Here is a 23,131-nt window from a genome sequence, read left to right on the forward strand (position 1 = left end):
TCTGTATGCTGTGAATACCACTGGTTAAAGAAACTGTCTTGGGGGGCTGGAGAGATGGCTCAGAGGTTAAGAGCATTGCTTGTTCTTCCAAAGGTCCTGAGTGCAATTCCCAGCAAAAATATGGTGGCTCACAACCATCTGTAATGGGGTCTGGTGCCCTCTTCTGGCCTGCAGGCATACACTCACAGACAGAATATTTTATACATAATAAATAAATAAATAAATAAATATTAAAAAAAAGAAAGAAAGAAACTGTCTTGGCCTACTGATAAGGCAGAACTTAGGTGAGGCAGAGAAAACTAAACTGAATGCTGGGAGAAAGGAGGCGGAGTCAGGGAGAAGCCATGGAGCCACTGCCAAAGACAGACATGCTGAAACTTTGCTGGTAGGCCACAACCTCGTGGTGATGCACAGATTAATGGAGATGGGTTAAATTAAGATGTAAGAGTTAGCCAGTAAGAAGCTAGAACTAATAGGCCAAGTAATGATTTAAATAATATACTTTCTGTGTGATTTATTTCGGGGATAAGCAGCCAGGAATCTACAAGCAGCCAGGAATCTACAAGCAGCCTCCACCAACAACTGGAGGTCTCCCCAAGCACACCTGTCAGACTTCCAAGGTCACAGGATGAGAATACCCTTCACTGGCCTATGTGTGGATACTTAGTTCCCAGTGAGTTGAGCTGTTGGGGAAGGATTAGGAGGTGTGGCTTTGAGGTTTCAAGAGCCCAGGCCATTTCCAGTTAGTGTCTGTCTCTCTCCCTTTCTCTCTTAACACCCTCATCCCTGCAAAAGGAGGCCGCTTGTTTGTTTTCAGCCACTTAGCCCAGAAATAATCACACAGAAACTATATTAATTAAGTCACTGCTTGGCCCATTAGCTCTAGCTTCTTACTGCCTAACTCTTACATATTAATTTAGCTCATTTCTATTACTGTGTATTGTCATGTGGCTGTGGCTTACCAGCTAAAGTTCTGGTGTCTCTCTGCAGTGGGGCTCCATGGCTTCTCTCTGACTCTGTCCTTCTTTCTCCCAGCATTCAGCTTTTCCCCACCTACCTAAGTTCTGCCCTATCAACAGGCCCAAAGCAGCTTCTTTATTAACCAATGGTATTCACAGCATACAGTGGGGAATCCTACATCACATCCTTGCTTTGGGATCAGATGCAAGCTCAACTATTGCTCTAGTGCCAGGCCTGCCTGCCCGCCACCATGCTCCACACCAGGAAAATAAGGCTCTAGCCGAGTGGTGGTGGTGCACGCCTTTAATCCCTGCACTCAGGAGACAGAGATAGGTGGATCTCTGTGAGTCCGAGGTCAGCCGGGTCTACAGAGTGAGTTCCAGGACAGGCTTTGACAGGCTTCAAAGCTACAGAGAAACCCAGTCTTGAAAAACCTAAAAGAAAGAAAGAGAAAGAGAGAGAAGGAAAGGAAAGAAAATCAGGCTCCAGCCTCTGGAGCTCTAGCCCCAGTAAGCTCTTTTACAAATCATCTTGGTCATGGTATCTCTTCACAGAAACAGGAAAGTAACTAAGACATGAGCTATAAAAGAAATCTTGATCAAACTGAAAAACAAAGATCTGTTGAAGCAAAGCCTGAGCCAACAGTACCTGTTACTCTCTCTTCTTTGGCAAAGCACTCAAGAGGCTGCAGGGAGCAGAGGACAAGCCCAATGCCACTCCAGAGCATAGAAGAAAGCACAGGGGTCTCTAGTAGTTTACAAAGATGTACATCTGTTGTGTACATGTGTAGAGTATAACTAGAGACCACTACCTATCGTTCACAGTTTAACGTTTTGTGTTAGCATGTCAAGGAAAAGGCCATCCTGTATTCCCGTGATACTGGGCACGAGCAGAGTTACTTTCTTTAACAACACAATGTGCCGAGAAGAAGGGGAAGTCTGTTAAGTGAGCAGTCCTCCAGGGGTGAATGAGGACATACACAAGAGTGTTTGTGCCTCAGAGCAGGGCATCCTAACAGGAAAGATGCCTGCCATTGTGCTAAGGGTGGAGCCGGCTGTGTCACTGTCAGGATCCATCAAGTTCCAACAGTAGGTGCTGACACAGTAGATCTCGTACAACATGATCAGGTCACCAGATAAGGTCAAGGGCATCCTGAGAAGCGACCAGGAGATGGGCCTGCGAACAGAATGGCATGGTGGCCTCGGTCATGCATTCTGTTCCCAGAGTTTCTAAATGTGCTTCCCAGTACCATGGAAACCTCTACAGCACTCGACCAGGCACCTGAAGGCCAATCACAAATTCTCTTCACACTACAAGCCAATGCTAGCAATATCAACCTCATATTCCAGGTTTAATCACTGCTCAGGCAGCCAGCAGTTCATCTCCCAATCATTCCATGGCTAAGCAGCAAGGACAGTTAGAGCTGGGACACATACCCCTTCCACTGCACCACACCACCAGAATCTCAGCAGGGCTGTCAACATCGGGTGCCCAGTGGAAAGACACACCATGGGGGCAAACTTGAGGTGCAGGCCACAAAGTGTCTCCACAGGAAGCTGACCTGCTGACACACTTATCACAGTCCACCCAGGCAGTAGAAGCCTGGCAAAAAGGGAGCAGGGAAGTCAAGGGCAGCACACTATAATACCTGTCTTTCCTGTTCAGAGTCTAAGCCAGTGGTTCTCAACCTGTAGGTCATGATTCCTTTGGGAGTTGAAGAGCCCTTTCACAAGGGGGCCGAGACCAGAAAACAAGAGGTATTTATAGTATGATTCTAACAGCAGCAAAATCACAGCTACAAAGTGCCAACAAAAATGATCTTATGGTTGGGGTCCCCACAATGACATGAGGAACTGTATTAAAGGTCAAAGCATTAGGAAGGTGGAGAGCCACTGGTCTAGGCCCTGCCTCTAACTCCATGTAAGTCAATGCAGACACAGCTGTCTCAACAAAGGCAAGAGCGAGGGACAAAAGAACCCAAAAGCTGTAAAGCTGAAGGCCATCTAATCCACTCGAAGCAGTCCAGTCGGCATCCGAAGCATCGAAGATTTTCAGTTGCGCACCACACCCTTGAAGGTCTCACTTTTAGACGTCCTACCACTAGAGTAGCACACAGGGACAGGAAGTGGAGCAATCCCAAAACGCTAGACACTCCCTCTAGAACCGGAGTTGGGCACCTGTGACAAATGCCCTGCAGTTACTCACCACATTGTAATAGCTCTTGTTGATGGCAGTTGTGTCGAACCCTTTGGGGGGGCTCTTCAAGGTTCCTGATTTGGGTGACACAGGCTTCTCTGGAATAAACAACAGAAGGAAGCTTTACTATCAAAGTGATGATGACAGAACACACAGCCTTCTCACACCAAAGCCTCACCTGGAAACAGTCCAAACAGTGCAGACCTCTCTCTCAGCTGGTGTCCAAGGTCACAGGGTCATGGGCTTTATTACTGCTTGCCCTCCACCCAACCCATTCTCCCCTAGCACCTGAGAAATAACACTTAGGGTTCAGCTGCACGTACATACAGCTTCACAGAGTCAAATACAAAATGTTACTCAAGCAGAAATTAGGGGATGCTAGTAGGTATATAAAGGCATCAAAGAACCAATACCCACAATTCTGGGGAATTCCACATGCTCAAATGGTGACAAGTGAGAGATTAAACAGCCAAGGAGGAAAGGAAAGCTGAGCTAAGCAAAGCTAAAATAAACCTCATGACCTGACCTCTGCCTGGGCCTGCAGCGCACCTCTGAATTCTCTAAACTGGTACTGCTGACATCTGACAGTACCCACAAATCCCTACTCTCTAAGGGGTCCTGTAAGCAGCAATGGTTCTGAGCAGTCATCTGTCTAGCAGTGGTTCCACAGGTGTGTCTGTTACTTCCCCTGTGGGTGGGTGTGTCTACCTACCACAGTTTCTATTGGTGTGTGTGGTAGGAGGATTCCACTGGGTCTCAGGGATGATGGGCTGTGAGGGAGGTGGGAGGCAGACTCATCTTGGCTCAGCACAATAACCAAAGCAGGACCTTTTAGTAACAAGCGATGCTGAAAAGCAACCTTGATGCTTCCACTGGCCCAGAAATGGCTAGGAGACTGAGTACAAACAGCATGGGGGTAATCAATCACCTCAAAGCAGCTTGGCAAGGATGCAACTCCAAGCAAAACTGGGCTTACAAGCCCTTGAACCAAGACTTCTGTTACAGTAGCCCAGGTCAGCGTCTGTGATGGTCATCTGCGGTCACTAGCAGTCATGATGATCACACACGTCTTTGGCCTCCACATTCATTCAGTAACAGTAATACCAACATCACTAGGCTAGAACTTCCTATTTCTCTCTTCCCTTATCCCTTGAACTGAGGGAGTGCCCTGTTAGACACCTGTGTGTGTTAAACCACACATATCACCTGTGCAGATAAAACACAGTAAAAATCTGTATATTACACATCCAAAATGGTGCACAGGAAATAAAAGCCCCATAACAACTCTACTTCTGCAGCACTGTGCGTACCAGAAACCACAGACAGGAGGCTACGCCAATTAAAGAGTCTTCCAAAGACTCCTGGAAGGGATCTGTGCTAGTCAGTTTGGGTTTTTGTTCTTGTTGTGGATGTTTGTTTGTTTCTTTTGTCAACTTGAAGCAAGCTTGGAAGAAGGAATCTCATTAAAGAAACTGCTTCTCTATCAACAGGACAAAACAGCAGCCTACAGAATGGGGAAAGATCTTTGCCAACGTGACATCCAAAATAAATAAAGAACTCAAGAAACTAGGTATCAACAAACCAAAAAAATTCAATTAAAAAATAGAGTGCAGATCCAAACAGAGACGTCTCAACAGAAGATTCTCAAATGGCTGAAAAACACTCGAGATGTTCAACATCCGTACCCATCAGGGAAATGCATATCAAAACTCTGAGATTACAACTTACACCTGTCAGAATGGCTAAGGTCAAAATTACAAGAGACAGCTCATGATAAAGAAGATGTGGAGCAAAGAGAACACTCCTCCATCGCTGATGGGAGCGCAAACACGTATAGCCACTTTAGAAGTTAGTGTGGCAGTTTCTAAGAAAACTGAAAATCAACCTACTACTATTATACTATATATACAGACCCAATTATACTGCTCTTGGGCATATATCCAAAGGATGCTCAATCATTACACAAGGACACTTGCTCTTCTATGTTCATAGCAGCTTTATTTGTAAGAGCCAGAATCTGGAAACAACCTAGATGTCCCTCTATTGAGGAATGGACAATGAAAATGTGGTACGTTTACATAATGGAGTATTAACCAGCTGTTAAAACAAGGACAGAAGTAGAAAAAAATCATCCCAAGTGAGTTAACCCAGACTCATAAAGACAATCATGGTATGCACACATTCATCAGTGGCTACTACCATCCACAGACCCAGAGACACTAGGTAACAAGGAGGGTTTATGGGGGGGGCACACCCAGATCTCCCTGGGAAGGGGAAATAGAAGAGATGTCGTGAGTGGACAGAGGGCAGGTGGGGATGGGACCATGAGAGATCAGGTGGGGGCACAGAGAAGGAGAGTGTTGAGAGGGACTGCTGGAGGGGGCATTTCAGGGTTGGGTAGAAGCTAGGCGAAGAGGAATCTCCTAGGAGGAGAACTCCAGCTTACATTCCCAGCAGTAGTGGATAAATAGCCTGAACTGGCCATCTCCTGTGACCAAATTGGTGCCTGGACCAATTGTTATCAGAGAGGTGCCATCCAGCAGCTGATGAACACAGATGCAGAGATCCACAACCAAACATTAGGCAGAGTTCGGGAATACTGAGGAGGAGGAGAAAGGAGTGTAGGAGCCAGAAGGGTCAAGGACACTACAGGAAGACTCACACAGTCAATTAATTTGGGATCATAGGTGCTTGCAGAGACTAAACCGACAATCAGGGAGTCTGCATGGGACTGACCTAGGCACTCTGCATATATGTCACAGTTGTGGAGCTTGGTCCTCTTATGGGACTCCTAGCAGTGGGAACAGGAGCTGTCTCTGACTCTTTTACTAGCTTTGGGACCCTACTTTTCATACTGTGTCGCCTTGCCCAGCGTTGATTCGTGGGGAGGTGTTTAGCCTTACTGCAACTTGATATGCCATGTTTTATTAATACTCATAGAGATGTGCCCTTTCCTGGATGGAGACAGAAGAGAGGAATTGGGGAGAGGGACTGGGAGGGGAGAATGAGAGGGGAGGCTGTAACTGGGATGTAAAATAAATAGACGAATTAAGAAGAAAAGAAAGTGCCTCCACTCAGTAAGCTGCCGCCAGGTTCCTGCCCTGCCTGAGATCCTGCCGAGTTTGCTGGAAGATGGACTGTGTGGGGCGTCTGAACGCAATCGCCCTTTACTTCTGAGCTACTTTTGGTCTTTATCTTCATCACAGCAACAGAAAGCAAACCAGGACAGAGCCTGTCTTCAACGAAACAGACCAAAAGCATCAACACCAAATGTGACAAGAACATTTCCAAGTCCCACCACAAGAGGGAAGCAGTCAAAGGCTACTATCCTTTCCTGGAGACAGACTCAAAGCGGGTGGAGGAGAGAAAGTCCCTTTCAGAAGCAGCCTGTGGCTTTTTGCTTGCACAAAAGCTGTAAATCAAACCTAAATGGAATGCAAAAGAAACAGGTTCAGGCAAGGGGATGGACTCCAGAGTCTGTTCAGTGAGGCATGGCCCTCAAGGGATTTCAGAGATGCTTTCAAACGGGCCGCTTTGTCCTTAGGAAACTAAGCACCAACTATGCTATAAACTACAAAGAAGAATCTCATCCCACAATTAGAATACCACATAAACCACTAGAAAATATACTGCCATCCTTGGATTTTATCCTGAACACTGGCTACAAAGAGACTTAATTTCTTCCTAAACGTTTCACACCCTTATGCTTGAACTGCCAACATTAGAATTAGACTGGCTAACTCTTCACACAGTCGGCTCACATTAAGAGGATACTGTAGGCAAGCGCTATTCCCAAGAGACTACTCCCGTCTCACTGCCAAGTAGAGGACATGCAGGATAACACTAATAGCAAACTGTGGTATTTCTTATTTTTTTAAAAAAAAGTGTGAAAATTTTCCAAAGCAAGCTAGGTCTCATTTTGGCACAAAAACTATCAATTCAACTTGCCTCCTTGCAAAGAATACTCTTGAAGAGGGTATGCTGCAGACTGAAGCCAGGAGCCTGCGTGTCAGGCAAATGGTCCCGCACTGAGTCACATCCCCAGTGAAGCCTGGACACAATCTTAAACTGGCACAGAGACACATACGCAGAAATAAAGAGCAAACATAGGAACTGAGGGTGGAGAGGGGGCGTTGGCATTTACACACAACAGTGGCCCTTCCTAGAGCTTCCTCTCCCTAACACACTCCACGCCCAAAGTGCAGCTCTACTCAGCATGTTGTCAAGAGACAACATGGAGAATATTTGTAGTTGAAAGTCTATCCGGAAGTCAGGAAGTGTCTCAGACTACGAGACACCCCCATGGTCACCTCGGGGCACTTCCTAAAGCTAGGTGAACTGAAAAATACCTGAGAAGTAAGCTTAATGGGACACCCACCACATCGAAGTACAACAGAGAAGGTCACATGACTTAAAAGACCAGACCTAACAACAACCTCTCACAGAGCCAGTCTCTACTCCCAAGGGACCTTGCTTACAGCATGAGGGAGCGCCCCCCCAACAGCCAGCTTATAACATCTTTTTACTTCTTTTATATTTCACAAGAACATCTTAACCAAGTTCAACAGGAAAGCAAGAAGAAACGTGCTCACGCGCGCACACACAACCTGCTCTAAGTCCCTTGAAAATGAGCAGTAGTCTTTGTGAGGCCGTTGCCTGACACAGCGGCAACACACTACAGGAGCATGGCCAAGCAGAACCCGTGTCAGGAAGGACAGCATGGAGTCTCATGAACAAGGAGCCTCTGCTGGGCCCCAAGTCACTGGACTACAGGACTTCACAGCCTTGCCCTGCGTAGATAAAACCATTAGCCCCAGAGAACCTTCAACTCCAAGGCACCAACCACAGCGAAGCAGCATCAAGTGGGCGAGGCTGCTGTGCACTTCCAAGAGTACAGATCCCTGAAAGGTCAGTCATGAACAAAGCGTCAGCCACAGGAAAACCAACACACTTCCACAGAATCAATAACTGAAATTACCTGCCTGTGCCTAACTGGCAAGCAAGCAAGCAAATAAACAAGTACATGGTAGTTAAAAAAAAAAACTACAGCCTACAACAGGCCATAAAAAAGCTTTATGCTTTATAATATAAAGCACAGCGGTCACAATGAAAATGAACAGATGGCTACAGGGGCACATACCCATAGACCTGGCTACTCAGAAGGTTGAGGCAGGAGGATCACTTGAGCTCAGGGGTTCCATGATTCCCTGGGCAACACGTCCAACAGACTTTGTCTCGAAAGCAAGCGATCATAACTAATAGACCTAAGAAATTTTCTTCAGGAAAATATCATGATGTAATGCAAAGTCAATTTACAATGATGAGCACCAATTTACCCAGCACCCCAATGTGCAGGAACAGATGAAAGTCCATCCAGCTGAACTGAAGATGCCATCCAAGACCAGGATCTTTCTCTGACAACAGGCACTCAGGACCCTAGAACATTCACACCCTTTTGGCTCCTCCTCCTCCCAGAGAAAAGTTTAGATACTCACCACTTGGCTTGATCTCTCGCACATAGTTGCTGGGGAACCAGCCGGTCCTGCCACTGTGCGTGCCCTCCCACCAGCCACCTTCCTCCACTCGTGTGACATGGATGACATCGCCCTTCGTGAAGGAGAGCTCATCTTCATTGGTCTGCTGGAAGTTAAACTTGGCTCGGACCACTAGCTGGCTGCTGCTGTTATCAGTCATGTCCTGGAAGACAGGAGGGAGGGGTGGGGGAGGTTCCCATGAAGCACGGTCTACTTTCCTATAAAAGTTACAATTCACTGCCACAAAGAGAGCCAAGACATTATTATATGACAGCACCAGGCATGGTGGTACACACCTTTAATACTGGCAGAAAGCAGGGGGCAGAGGGGCAGAGAGCAGAGGGCAGAAGGGCAGGTGGATGTTTGTCTACACAGTGATTTCCAGGCCAGTCAATGCTACAAAGTAAGACCCTGTCTCAAACATAAACAAAAACCAGGAAAGTGTCTTAAATACAGAAATGTAAAGCTTCCCATCTCCCTGTGCACCTTGACCACTGTCAGATTGCAGACCAGGAAGACACTCTATGCTACCACTCCTACAAGCTCCCTCTCACGCGCTCTCGCATACTCTCTCTCTCTCTCTCTCTCTCTCACACACACACACACACACACACAACCACACTCACACATCTGGATGCAATCAGTAGGCCTGTCTCTACTTTGAAAACTAATCTCTACACTGTGGACATGTTTCTGACTACATAATGTCACAATGGACACTTGTGCCACTAATTTTTAGGTTACGCCCAATGTTTGTCTATGTACTGCATGCAGTATTTCTCTTATTTTGCAAGGGCTCCACTAGAAATAGTCACACATTCTTTTCATTGTCCTGGGACATGTGTAACACATTTAAACTTTAATAGATATGCCTAAACTGATTTCCAAAAAGCTCTACACATTTACACCAAAGTAATACACCCATCAGTATTTAAGAGACCTGATTTCATCAAACTTGTACTTTCCGAAGATGCTAACAAGTATGTGGTCACAGTAATGGGAAAACACAATCTCCCATCCTGGAGGCTCGGTGCTCAGAGACCCCACTTCAGTTCTCTGAGAAGTGGGAGAGACCAGGGCATTCTCTCTTCTCCACTCAGCTTAGATGAGGCTCTGGAGAGGCTTGCAAGTACAAACCTACCGACAAGATAACCCCCCCTTCCAACAACAACAACAACAAAAATACTCAGACAAGCCTCTCCTAACTGCTACAGGAGCAAAAAGGGTCAATCTGCAAAATCTGCACCTGTGTTTCTAGGGACCAGATAGCACACACCCATCTGCACAGTGGGCGGCCTCATTTCACCTGCATCTTGGGTGAGCAAAGGCTGACACAATGACCCAGGGCCATAGACCACCACTTCTCTGCCCACGCCATTGACATCCACAAAGACCAGCAGGAGTCCTGGCCACCTCTCCACTGGATCTGGGCATATTGGTGTTTACTAGCCCTCCACCCATCACAGAAACAGAAGTCTGGCACAGGACCCCGCAGGACCCCGCAGGACCCTGCAGTGCTGAATCCTACCCACGCTGTCAAAGATACAATGAAGATGTCCCTTACTGCACAGCAGACTTTATTTCCATCAGGAAATTCTTGACAAAACAGAAAAGGGTGATCACTACATGCAACCTGAGACAAAAGGAAGCTAACATGGGAGAAAGAACATCTCACGCTCAGATGCCCCATGTGGTTTAGAAAATGGACCCAGGAGGATGGCATACAATGCACTGAAACAGCAAAGCATCTTCCACGGCTACTGAACTAATAAAATCTGCATGGATAAGTGCTGGTAAAATTTCCAACCACAGTTTGTGAACTTGGAGACTGGTATCAAAGAAGTGTCAGGAGAGTACCAGAGAAGTCTGGGGTCCCTGGCTCCAAGAAATGAGGAAATGCCCTATGCCCTAACAATCTAGTCATTCCTCCCAGAGAAGGGGGACGACAGAAGCAAGGCTTACACTAACACAGGTCCAACACTGAGAGCCATACTAAGACCTAGAGCCATACTTAACTATCAGACCCAGACATTCTAAAGGCATCTATCTGTAGAGTTCAAATGATGAAATGTGACAGCACATCTCACACATGAGAAAAACCCCAATCCAAAGCCCACAGCACATGCACAACCCCACATTCAGGATTTAACTTGCTGCTGCCCCTCTGCTGAGAGGTGCCTCAGAAAGCAATATTAAATTAGCTTTTTAAAACTAAGAGGGCCAGGCGGTAGTGGTGCACGCCTTTGATCGCAGCACTCCATAAGCAGAGGCAGGAGGATCTTCTCTGAGTTTGAGGCCATCCTGGTTTACAGAGCAAGTTTCAGGACAGCCAGGTCTACACAGAGAAACCAAGTCTCAAAATACAGATAGATAGATGGATGGATGGATGGATGGATGGATGGATGGATGGATGACAAATGGATGATGGATTGATGGACGACAGATGGATGACGGATGGATGGACGACGGATGGATGATGGATGGATGATGGATGGATGGGTGGATGATAGATGGATGGATGATGGGTGGATGATAGATGGATGGATGATGGATGGATGGACGATGGATGGATGGATGATGGATGGATGGATGATGGATGGTGGATGGATGGACGATGGATGGATGGTGGATGGATGGACGATGGATGGATGGAGGATGGATGGATGGACGATGGATGGATGGAGGATGGATGGATGATGGATGGATGATGGATGGATGATAGATGGATGGGTGGATGATGGATGGATGGATGATGGATGGATGGATGATGGATGGGTGGATGATAGATGGATGGATAGATGGATGGATGATGGATGGATGGATGATGGGTAGATGGATGATGGATGGGTGGAGGATGGATGATAGGTGGATAGATGGATGATGGATGGATAGATGGATGGATGATGGATGGATGATGGATGGATGATGGATGGATGGGTGGATGATAGATGGATGGATGATGGGTGGATGGACGATGGATGGATGGATGGATGATGGATGGATGGATGATGGATGGTGGATGGATGGATGGGTGGATGATAGATGGATGGATAGATGGATGGATGATGGATGGATGGATGATGGATGGGTGGATGATAGATGGATGGATAGATGGATGGATGATGGATGGATGGATGATGGGTAGATGGATGATGGATGGGTGGAGGATGGATGATAGGTGGATAGATGGATGATGGATGGATAGATGGATGGATGATGGATGGATGATGGATGGATGATGGATGGATGGGTGGATGATAGATGGATGGATGATGGGTGGATGGACGATGGATGGATGGATGATGGATGGATGGATGATGGATGGTGGATGGATGGATGGATGGATGATGGATGGGTGGATGATAGATGGATGGATAGATGGATGGATGATGGGTAGATGGATGATGGATGGGTGGAGGATGGATGATAGGTGGATAGATGGATGATGGATGGATAGATGGATGGATGATAGGTGGATGGATGGATGGGTGGATGATGGATGGATAGATGGATGGATAGATGGATGGATAGATGGATGGATGATGGATGGATGGATGATGGATGGGTGGATGATAGATGGATGGATAGATGGATGGATGATGGGTAGATGGATGATGGATGGGTGGAGGATGGATGATAGGTGGATAGATGGATGATGGATGGATGATGGATGGATGATGGATGGGTGGATGATGGGTGGATGGAGGATGGATGGGTGGATGATGGAGGATGGATGGATGATGGACGGATGGATGGATGGATGATAGGTGGATAGATGGATCAGTGGGTGGATGAATGAATGAATAAGTAAGTAAATAAATACATAAGTAAGAGGAATATGTTAGAAATCTACACTTGTAAAGAAATACCTGCTGTCCCCTTCACCACAGAAATTTTGGTTCTTCTGAGTTTTACATCTCCTCTCGGGAAATCAGGACTGCCACCCCCACCAGCAGGGGCACTGCCCAGACATCCCATTGTCACCCTCTCCTGCTATCCTGGTTCCTTCTCACTATCCCACTCCAGTCTTTATTCACAGGCTCTTCTTCTCTAAGGAAGGTTTCTCCTATCCTCAGGTCCAGCACCCTTCCCCCACCCCGAGTAAAGGTTCTGGCTCTGTGAACAACCTGACTTGGGAAGGCTTGGAAGGCAGACTTTAGGCAAAGGAAGAATTGCCTTCCATCTTCTGCTCTAAGAGAGCTGCACCCTGCTGACACATGCCCACACTACACCCTCTGTTGAGCTGGTGGGACGAGTCGGTTCCCCAAGAGGAGAGGCGAGACTGGCAGTACTCCTGCAGTGAGTCATGAAAAGTTCTTACAAAGATTTAACAGGACCACAGTTTTCCATGTGCTCTAATTCAAAAAGGAAGCTGTCAGGTTTGCTAAAGGTGAGTCTCAAAAGAGTTGATTGGACTGAGTTATGTTTCATTAAGAGAGCTAAGTTTGAGTGGCTTCACAGAAATGTTAAAAACGGAAAAGTATGGAAGGGTACAGCTGACCACACTCACGAGCACTTCTGAGAGACATGCACCTCTGTGCACTGCCTGTTCCACAACTTAGATCCCACTCTGCAACTCCTGGCAGCAGGCTTCTGCACCATCCCTGTGTAGCCAGGCTTATGCACATATGAACTGCTTATTCTCATACTCGTGTGCACAAGGAGCACTTACCCTAGGGGTAAATGTCAAAGCATACGCCTCTCTAGATGAGCAGTTGCAGCCTTCAACAGAAACCCAAATAAACAAGCTTCTGAAAGTCCTCAGCTCAGTATATGGGAGAATCTAGTGAGAAGCAAATGCTACCACAACACTGCAGGAGCCACCCGGGAAGGCCTAAAGGTTACGATGGTCCACATTCCGTCTTCACGGGCACTCGCATCTCCCAAGGGATCTGTAGACTCTCATGCCCAAAAAGGCTTTGAATCAAAATAAAACATCTTACTTACCAAGCTTCGGTACTGGCTCTGAAGCAATTTTGAAGTTCTACTATGTGAAGATTGGGATCCTAGGGAATCAAAAGACTTTATCCGATGTGAAGAGGGCCGAGCACACACCGAGTCACTTCCTAGTCCAATGTCTGAAAGAGAGAGAGAGAGAGAGAGAGAGCACTGAAGATGCCTGTCACCATGTATCCTCCACACACACTGGCTCTAAAACTGGGCCAGCATGGAGAGACACACCAAGTCCCACAACAAATCAGGCCATATACACAGTAACAATGAGCAGATTCTTTATTTATTCCCCAATTACCTCTCCAGGAACAATCTGGGGATGACTAACTTATCGGTTCTTCTCTAGTGCAATTCTCAACAGTTTATAAACCATTTTACAGGTGTTTGTAAAATGTTTCCTTCATCTAGAAACACAATGTAACTGCTCAGCGAGGAACTGCCAGGCACTTAGTCTCCGAGACTACATGCCACACCATCAGCAGGAGACAGAGATGAACAGTCCTATGCCACATATGCTAAGCTAGCATTTCTAAAGACGGCACTACAAATGTGTCAGGTGCACTATCACACACACAGAACTACTGGCAGAGCCTATTTCTGTGCAGATAGACTACACAGCACGTGCCACCACAGCACAGGTCACTACTGACCAATCATCAGCGTGGGACTCAAGGCCATTCTAAACAAGGAGTGTGAGTATCAACATTGTGAGTCTATCACATCCTTTAAATCTTCACCATGTACCAGTGAGGACAGCTATACCCCAGTGGCACACCCCAGTGCTCTGAACCAGCAGACCCTACTCTTCTTACTGTATAGCTCCAGCTAGAAGACCCAGGGGTCAGGAAAAGAGCAGTTTGCAAACTACAATCACAGTACTATGTGCTGGGGAGTGGCTCAGAGACAGCCACTGTGCTGAAGGCACCAGAAATTGCTGCCCCAGCACTCACAATTCAGACTCACAAACCACCAGCAGCAGAAGGAACAACTGCACATTCATCGCCCAAGAAGCTTCTTTCTCAAGGCAAATGATCACTCTGCCTTGCTGTGGAAACCAGACATAAGCCTTTATACTCTCACCCTGAGGACACCCAATGAGAGTCTTACCTGCTGTCACTTTATTTAGTGTCACCAAGGAACTGAGGACCTTGTTAAAGTTCTGCCCCTGATATAAATCATTTGCATCAAAAGTCTGAAAGAAGAAAATGAAACAAAAAAGTTAGCACCGTGTCACAGCACAGGATAAAAGGAACTCTTCCAATGACAAGTGGTTGCACATGGCCAGCACCCTCGGTCTAAAACTCTCAAGAGGCAGAGCAATCTCCAAGCAGGTGCCTGGGGAAGGAGTGCACTGGAATGTCCTTGTGAGGCATTTCCACACAGGCCATCCAGTCCTTGGAGGACCAAACCAGCTCTGCTCCCTTCTCCACCCAGGTCAGGCAAAAGCAAGGTGTGAGCCAGGGGCCGCCAGTAAAGGTACTCAGTAAAGGCTCATGATGGGTTGTAGTCCTCTCTCCTTAGATTGTACAGTCTACAGGACAAGACATGCCAAAGAAGATCTCTTCTGAAGGTGAATTAAATGCACCCCATCCAAGGCAATAGCAACAAGGTACAAGCAGAAGACGACAGGAAACAGATGGAAGATAAAGCAGCTCCCAGGAGAGAGACAGGCAGGGTCTCTCTGGGCAGAGAGCTCTGAAGAACCTGAACTGTAGGCAATCCAGCCTGATCCAGGGCCACTTAACTACTCTGATTCTGAGTCAGCCGTAAGACTGAGCCAGGAGAGAAGGCACATGAGCTAGCCTGGGTTAAAATGGTTGGACTCTAAATGTGTGTGTACCTGTGCATATGCATTTGTGTGTTATGTGGATGTCCCACCCAGCTAAATCTAAGAGAGAACGGGCAGATGCCTGGTTAAACCCATCTGACTTTTGTTCAGAGGAATGTATGCACACATACGCCTCTTACAGATATGCTAAAACATGCACAACTCTTTCCAAACACTCTCTAAAGACTATGTGTCATTTTTGATCACTAAATAACCTCTTTTACAAATAATTTTGATAACCAAATCATCCAGTACTGTTATTCAAGAAAAAGTGAGACAAATAGGTGCAAATTATAAAAAGAAAAGCTAAATGTCAAAAGTTAAATACCAAAATGCATACCAAATTAACATAGTCTTGAAGCAAAATAGAACAGTCTTGATCCTAGGCCCTGGGACAAGCATCTGTGGGCTGGCCACTAAAACCTCTGCCCTCCTCCTCCTCCTGCAGCCTCTCTCCACCAGGGTCAGGAACTCCCTCCTCCACCCCTTCCTGCCTTCCCACACCCCACCTCCTTCCTGCTGAGTCTCACTCCTCTTACTTCCTGAAGCCCTGCCTGAGAAATCCCCCATGTACATTTACACCAAGAAAAACTTAGGCCAGTGTCCATGTGTGCACTCAATCCTAGGGCATAAAGTCTAAAGAGGATGAGTACACATCTCCCACCACTCAGACTTGGGTCGGGTGGGTTTGTGCGTCACCCATCCAGAGTCAGATGTACCTTAAGAAAGAGGCCGGGGGTCTAAACAGTTCAAAAGGGGTCATCGCTGAAAGCTCATAAGAACCAAACCAAAGGACAAAACCCCAAAAGCCAAAAGACGACTGTCTCAAGCTCCACTGGTGTCAGAAAGACAGTCTTCCTCAACACCCTTCCGGCAGGGCCCTCGGAACTTTCTCATGGGGTGCAATTTGATTCCTGGGTTGTACCACCTGTAGCTTACAGAAAGTCGGCCCAAACAGGAGCTCCTTCTAGGCTCACCTCCCTGTTGAGATTTTGAGGATCACAACAGGTTAAGTTGCATCTTTTTAAAGAATAAAAGGTATTGTTTTGCCTAAGCCTTAGTTTCCTCAGGCAAAATGTGAAGTCCCCTTGATTATAAAATGTCACAATGGTGATCTGTCCTTCAGCTCTAAGGTCTAATTCTGAGCCTGAAAAAGTCAAGCTATGCTATTCCACAAGAAACACACAGACAAATGTCCACTAACCTTCATTATGGCAAGGCAGCAAGTCACAAACCCCAGCACAACAGGATGTGAATATGGGAAGGCTTCCTGTTATTCCCAGACTATATAGTTTTCCTACCCAGATATCACGGAGCATCTGAGTGGCTGCAGCTGCCTGCCAATGGGCTTCGGCTGATGTCAGAACTCAGTGAGCCTACTGCTGCCTTCCTTCCTCCCCAGGAAACCCAAGGAGGAGACCAGACAAACCAGGAGGCCCATTCTAAGGCCCCTGAGGTCAGGAGTGTTTTTCCAAGGAGCAGAACATACAACTTCCCCAAACACCAATCTAGACAGCAAAAAGCAAAACCAAAAGGCCTTCATTCAGAGGCCGTTCGCACTAAAGGTACCAGAGAAGAGGCCTGGAACCTTCCCTGGAAGGTCAGTGTAACACACAGGACCGCTCCCCACAGCCATGAGGTGTCTAGGACAGACTGCACAGCCTGGACTCACTGGCCTTCACCAAGAAGACACCACCATAGGCTGGCAGGGAGACTGGCCTTCACAGCAAACAGAAGTAGATGGAGGCCACCACCACATAGACCTGAAGTACACATGTGCTTCAGGGGAAGCCTGCCCCTCTCCCGCCCTGATGCTGACCCTGCTGGCCACATTCCCAGATGGGCTAATTCCAATCTCCAAAGACTTAGCATTCTGGCCTCGATGCCCTTTCCCGCCATAACCTCCTCTAGCCTCTAAAATGTGCTCTGCGCATATTCCCTATTTTAGGGTTCTTTATAATAGTCAATGCAATGTCAGGCTTTGTTCTCGTATGAATGCCAGAAAAAGGAAGAATGTGCACTGTCCACAGTACCTGCCTGGCAAGCTGACACCAAAACGGTGATCCTCTGTGCAGGCAAGAACGTGCCTGGTCACCTGACCAAACTGTAACACTGTCTCAATCAAAAGAACAGCAGGACCACAGAAGCCTGCAGAGTACAGCTGGTGAAGCTGGTCCATCACAGCTCTCCTCTCAGGACACAAGTTTCTGACCTCCTTTGTTTCTTTAACCCAGGCTTACGGCAGATAGCCTTTCCTCACTGTACTTTCTGGGGAAGCCTGCATTCCAGGACACATGAAACTGGCCACCCTACTGCCTGGCTGTGGCCCATCACATGGAGCTTAAGTTCCAGGAGTCATGTGGAGTGTCAACAAGCCTCTGACCCAGTTCTTCAAATGGAAAGGGCCTGGCCCAAATGGAGCTGCTGTCAAGAGTGACAGCTACCTGCAGCTAGCAGGCCTGGCCAGAGAAGCCTCTGCTGTGAGGCACCCAGTAGAAGAGTGATGCATAAACAATGTCCCTCAGCAAAGAGCCTCATCTTCCTCCTCCAACACCAGACTTGCAGAAGCACAGGCCACCCTGATGACCCAGCAGCTCCTCCTCTCAGAACATGGAGACACAGAATAAAGGTGACTCTGAGCAAGCACTTCCTTCCCCGCTCCCTAGCAAACAAGGACCCCCTTCCACCTCAAATCCAAAACATAGTAATTATAAACTGTTGGCAGTTAAGGCTTCACAGAAACCTCAAGAGAAAAAAGATGCTGAAATGTATGCAAATCGGTTGTAAGGGAGCACATTCCTTCCCAGAGGGCTCCACTGTACCCTTGGTAGGTTGACAGACTGAGGCACAAGAGGACACACCCCAAGTAGACTCTTTTACGCTGGCCTGTACCACGCCACTACTCTGTGTTGTCTCTGGGCACCTGAGCAACCACATATTCCTATCCTCTAAACCCAGCAGCCTGAACCACGAACATCTGCCGGGCTCTCATCTATGTCCAGAAGCAGCTCCTGCGTGAATGCGGTGCCATCTCCAGGTGGAAAACCATCAAGATGCTGGCTGGAGCTGTAGGCATTTGGCAGCCCAAAGGACTCAATAGGCTAGAAATCCTGGTAACAAGAAAATACTGCTGCAAGGCTACTGGAAGGAGAGCTGGATGATTATGTTCTCAGTGCAAACAAAAGGAAGCCAAGGCCTACAGATTCAGGAATCAAGGCCTCCTCTTGGAAGCTATGTGTGCCATGTAGGCAGGAGGGTACATTTCCTTCATCAAGACACAAGCCACACCAGTGGCCAGTAAGACAATGGAAGGTGAGCCATACAAGGAGCCAATGACCAGACACCATGAATTTAGAATTTAGACTCAGCACCAGCACTAAACACGAACAGAGCCCATCCAGACACTTCACTTGCTGATATTCGAGCTCCCATACCACGTCCAATTGTCTGCTTGGAATCAGAGCAGCCTGGCCACACAGCACAAACATCATCGTCCACCATAACTGACATGACCCTACTGACCTAAAAACAAAGCAAAGTGACTCATACGTACATGACATCCCTAGGTGGCTACACACAGAAAGTGCCTGGGAAAGGTGTCTCTCCTCCCCATCTCATCTCCACAACTGTTGCAGGAGACTGACCCCAACACCCTGGCATCAGTTCCACCACCAAGGGTGTGTGAGGAAGCTCTATTTCACAAACACATGGGCATGCACAAAATCAGGACTCTTGGCAGATATTTCTGGAGTGTTGCTTGCAAAGTTTAAAAATATATTTTTGTCTTATCATATTGTCAAATGGAATCTGTGATTTCAGAGCAAGAATGACAATGAATCTTAAGTAAGTGGTGCTATTTAAGTTTAGAGCAAATGCTCCATACTGTTGAGACAGTAAACTCCAGCCCTGGCTCCTCATTTTCTTGGCTTCTGCAGATTTTGAACTTAATTCCACCTACTGCTCCCAGGGGTAAAAACAGAAGTTTCCTAACAGGTTCCAGCAGTAACAGTCCTTTCACCTAACATGCCCCTAACAAGCTACTTCCCTTTCAGATTAGACTCAAATCTTACTAGGTTTGGGAATCTATTCTATCAAGAATATGCAAACACCATGGCAGAGAACACATATCCATAGAAGGTAATCAAAGACTGTTGGTAACTTCCAAGAGGGCCTACAAAGAACGGGAGGCAGTTGAGAACGCAGTAACAGGGCAGAAGACAGGCATTTACACACTGCTGTACATGCATTCTTCCCTAGCCTAGGAGAAACATTCAGAGAGCAGAGCTGGAACAGTTGCAGCTCCAGTCAGGAAGAGCAGAAATAAACATGCTGAAGATAGAGTCACACTGATGTGGGTACAGCCCGGACCTCCCAGTTTAGACCATGTGCCAACTGTGCCTTCCACACAGGGAAAGGAAGCCTCCAAGGGCAGAATTATGTCCTTCACAGCACAATGCCAGCCAGGAGAGTAGGTGCAGTTCCACACAGGCATCCCATACAGTCTGCTCCCAGCCCTTACCTACCTGGCAAAGCACTGCCTGCCTGTCACTGGAACCTCAACTAACCTCAGCAGGACACCTGACTGGGCTAACCTAGGGAAGTGACCGCAATCGCAGCTCTAAAAGGCGATGAAAACATCACACTAACATCAAAACTAACAGCAATTACAAATCCCAGGCTTGGGGTCTCCAGACACTGCAAAGATCTCACTCCTTCCTCCCACAGCACGCGGCAGTGAGAAGGAAAAAGCCTGAAGTAAGGTGGGGATGGAGGCCAGGAGCAGTCGGGACAGATTTTACAAGACTGCTATAGGGAAGCAGATGGGCCCTGAAAATCCAAAGAGTTGGGAACAGCTCCATGAAGCCATGTGACACCAAGCAACACAGGCAACTACACCAGCAACGCTTTTCCTCGGACAGAGCTCAACAGCACCCTGACCCCTCTCTGAGGAGAAGCAGGCGCTCTACACTGATCCAAATAGCAGACCAACTTGAGAGGTCCCTGGACTCACAGGACAGACACTGAGATGAGAGGAAGAGGAGACAGGAATCCGGCCCCAAGGGCAGTCCCCCAGAGCTCAGCTATGCTGCTACACAGGAAGACTAGAAGCATGAGGCTCTAGCCAAGGTACTGCTCCTACAGAGAGCTCCAGACTCTCTCTGCCTGCTACTCAGTAAACTGCCACAGTAAGCCCCTCCCACCCACATAACTGCTCATACATGCTGGCTACTGTCACAGGATGAACCGGAGGTCTAAGAATGTGGCTCAGTGGTGGAGTACTTGTCTGTCAGACCCAGAGCAATAGGTCAGATCACCAGTACCACATGAAAAATGAGAGCAAGGTGCATCTGTGAGAAGCAATAGAGAAGATGGAGAAGATGACCTAAGTACAGCCGAAAGCCCTGGACACAACAGAGAAAGCAGCACAAGGCCCAGAAGGCCTAGAGGCCAGCTGGCTACTGGAACCCCTTACCTGCATTGCCATTTATGCTTTAAATGACACAAATACAGCAGCCACCAGTCCAGAAGGACAGCCCATTACCAAAGCACCAGGAAGGGGCTGCCCAGTATGCAGAAACCAAGGGATGATGCAGTCCTGCTCCTACGCAAGCCAATCAGAGAGCCTGGGCAGCCACCCTAGCCTGCAGCAACTCCCAGGCCCAACAACATCTGCAGCAGGCAGGCAAGTGCCAGCCTGGAGCAGCAACTGAGGGCTTACATCTGATCCACAAGCAGGAGGCACACACACAGGGCAGAAACAACTGGGAATTGCATGGGCTAGTGAAACACAAAGCCCATTCTCAGTGACACACCTCCTCCAACAAGCCACACCACCAAATTCTTTCCAACTGGTTCCACCAACTGTGGACCAAACATTCAACCTTTCCTTCCGGTACTAGGGGAAGGAGAGTCTCTCCCTCAAATAAGCACACAGTTGAGCCTCACAAGTCAGCTGCTGACAGCATGGCCACCACTCCCTGTGGGAGCAGATAACTCCAAACAGCGGCTCTGGAAATGCACCAACACATCAACTCTACCACTGGGTATACACCATCCACAGGCACAAGATCACATCTCTGTCCTTCAGCACACTCACGTGGCAGAGTAGTGGCATCGCCACACAAGTTCCGCAGCAGACCTGGCCCTGAGCACAAGAAGGAAGCAGCGGTGCCCTGCCCTCAGCTGCCAGGATGCTCCTCACAAGTGAAGCACATGACTGCCCTGTGTCTTCCCCTTCCTGCGGGTCAGTAGTTCTCCTTTTACACCTGAGGCCACATGAGTTCAGAGCTCCAGTCTAGGTCGGACTGATGCGCCCAATAAGAAATCTGCATAAAAGGAAAAAGTAACACAGAGGTCAGAAGTGATGAGTGTGTACACAGACAACTGGTTCTGGAAGCAAGGGAGTGTTTTCTTCTCTCCCACACAACCTTTCAGCCTGATGTCACCAGCTCCACTCACCAATGTCTGATGCACTATACAAGAGCAGACTAGAACTTAATATCCCAAGTGCAGCCTCAAACCCAAGGGTCTGATTCCAAATAGCAACTACCAAAGTGAAAGATGACAGAAGCACAGGTGGCCAGCGGGGTCAGACAGACACCTGGGGACAGCACAGGGGGAGTGCTAATAAGATGATGCGCACAGGGAAAGGCTCCCGCACCACAGAAACTCCGAGTGCTAACTCAGCACCCCAGAGACAGAGGAGCGGACAATAAGTGCCCTCTCACAAAGGCTGTGTGGGAAATCAGGAACACCTTCATGCAGAATTCTTGCCAAAATTATTTAACTAGAATCAAATGACACCCAGGTACACATCTAACCAGACATAACGACACACAACTGTAATCTGAACCCCTACAAGAGGCAAGAAGAGATAAGGCAGAAGCATCTCAAGTTGAGCCAAAATGGGCTACACAGTAAGACTCCTGTCAAAAAAAATGAAAGTAAGTGACAGAAACCAAGCTGGAACTATGCAGAGGCGTCCCTCCTCCTTGCTAGCTTACACAGAAGATACTTTCCAGTCAGCTGACAGAGAAAAGTACCAACCTGCAGACAGGTCGGTAACCAACTATTCTGCCTAGGTTTTAGGCCTTTTCCACATGGGGATATGCGCCTGGTACTCCAGACCTTGTCCAAAGCTAGGGGTGAAATGGGGAGAAGGAAATATGGAACCTCCTTCTGCTGTCTTGCTTCATGAGCATGGTATAAACCTGCCCTATAAATATTCATTTTGTACCCATAGACTAGTGCTGCTCTCAGCCTATTTCCAGCAGATGACCACCAATACGGAGACTCATCATATCAAGTGCTCAGCCTGAACAGAACATCTATACTACCGGCTCCAAGGCCCAGGGAACATTGCAGAAGAGAAGGGAAGAATTAAGAGCCAGAGAATGGGAGGAGTGCTGTGACACACTGTCTTCTGAACATGGCATGAGTGTCTACATACATGAAGTCACAGAGGCAGCTATGTGTACAAGACTGGGCCCTCAGCATTCTGTCGTGGATGAAAGGAGGGGTGCACAAGGGCCCAGCCCTCCTGGAGGAGGTGAAGGCAGAATAGTTGCTAGGGAAGGAAGAGGTGTAGCTCCTTGTGGTTTGGTCAGTGTAAACCACCCTTGCTCACAAACTCCCCACCTACAATTAAGTAAGCAACCCT

At 47.6% G+C, this 23,131-nt stretch overlaps 1 protein-coding gene across 5 annotated transcripts in view; it reads right to left on the bottom strand.

Annotated features, from left to right (window-relative positions):
* Positions 1-23,131, bottom strand: part of Arhgef7 (Rho guanine nucleotide exchange factor 7) — a 106,261-nt gene that overhangs the window by 41,227 nt on the left and 41,903 nt on the right. For 4 of the 5 annotated variants that reach the window (XM_085680633.2, XM_087900973.1, XM_087900972.1 and 1 more), the window contains 4 exons: positions 14,751-14,835; positions 13,638-13,768; positions 8,652-8,853; positions 3,166-3,254 (listed from right to left, as the gene is read on the bottom strand). In XM_085680633.2, the coding sequence (XP_085536759.2) occupies positions 3,166-3,254; positions 8,652-8,853; positions 13,638-13,768; positions 14,751-14,835 (507 nt within the window). Of the gene's footprint in view, positions 1-3,165; positions 3,255-8,651; positions 8,854-13,637; positions 13,769-14,750; positions 14,836-16,675; positions 16,751-23,131 lie in introns of those variants that run through there. The other variant, XM_048456185.3, reaches the window with a different exon arrangement.

This window comes from Myodes glareolus, chromosome 23 (genome assembly GCF_982192425.1).
Source record: "Myodes glareolus chromosome 23, mMyoGla1.1, whole genome shotgun sequence".
Lineage (NCBI taxonomy): Eukaryota > Metazoa > Chordata > Mammalia > Rodentia > Cricetidae > Myodes > Myodes glareolus.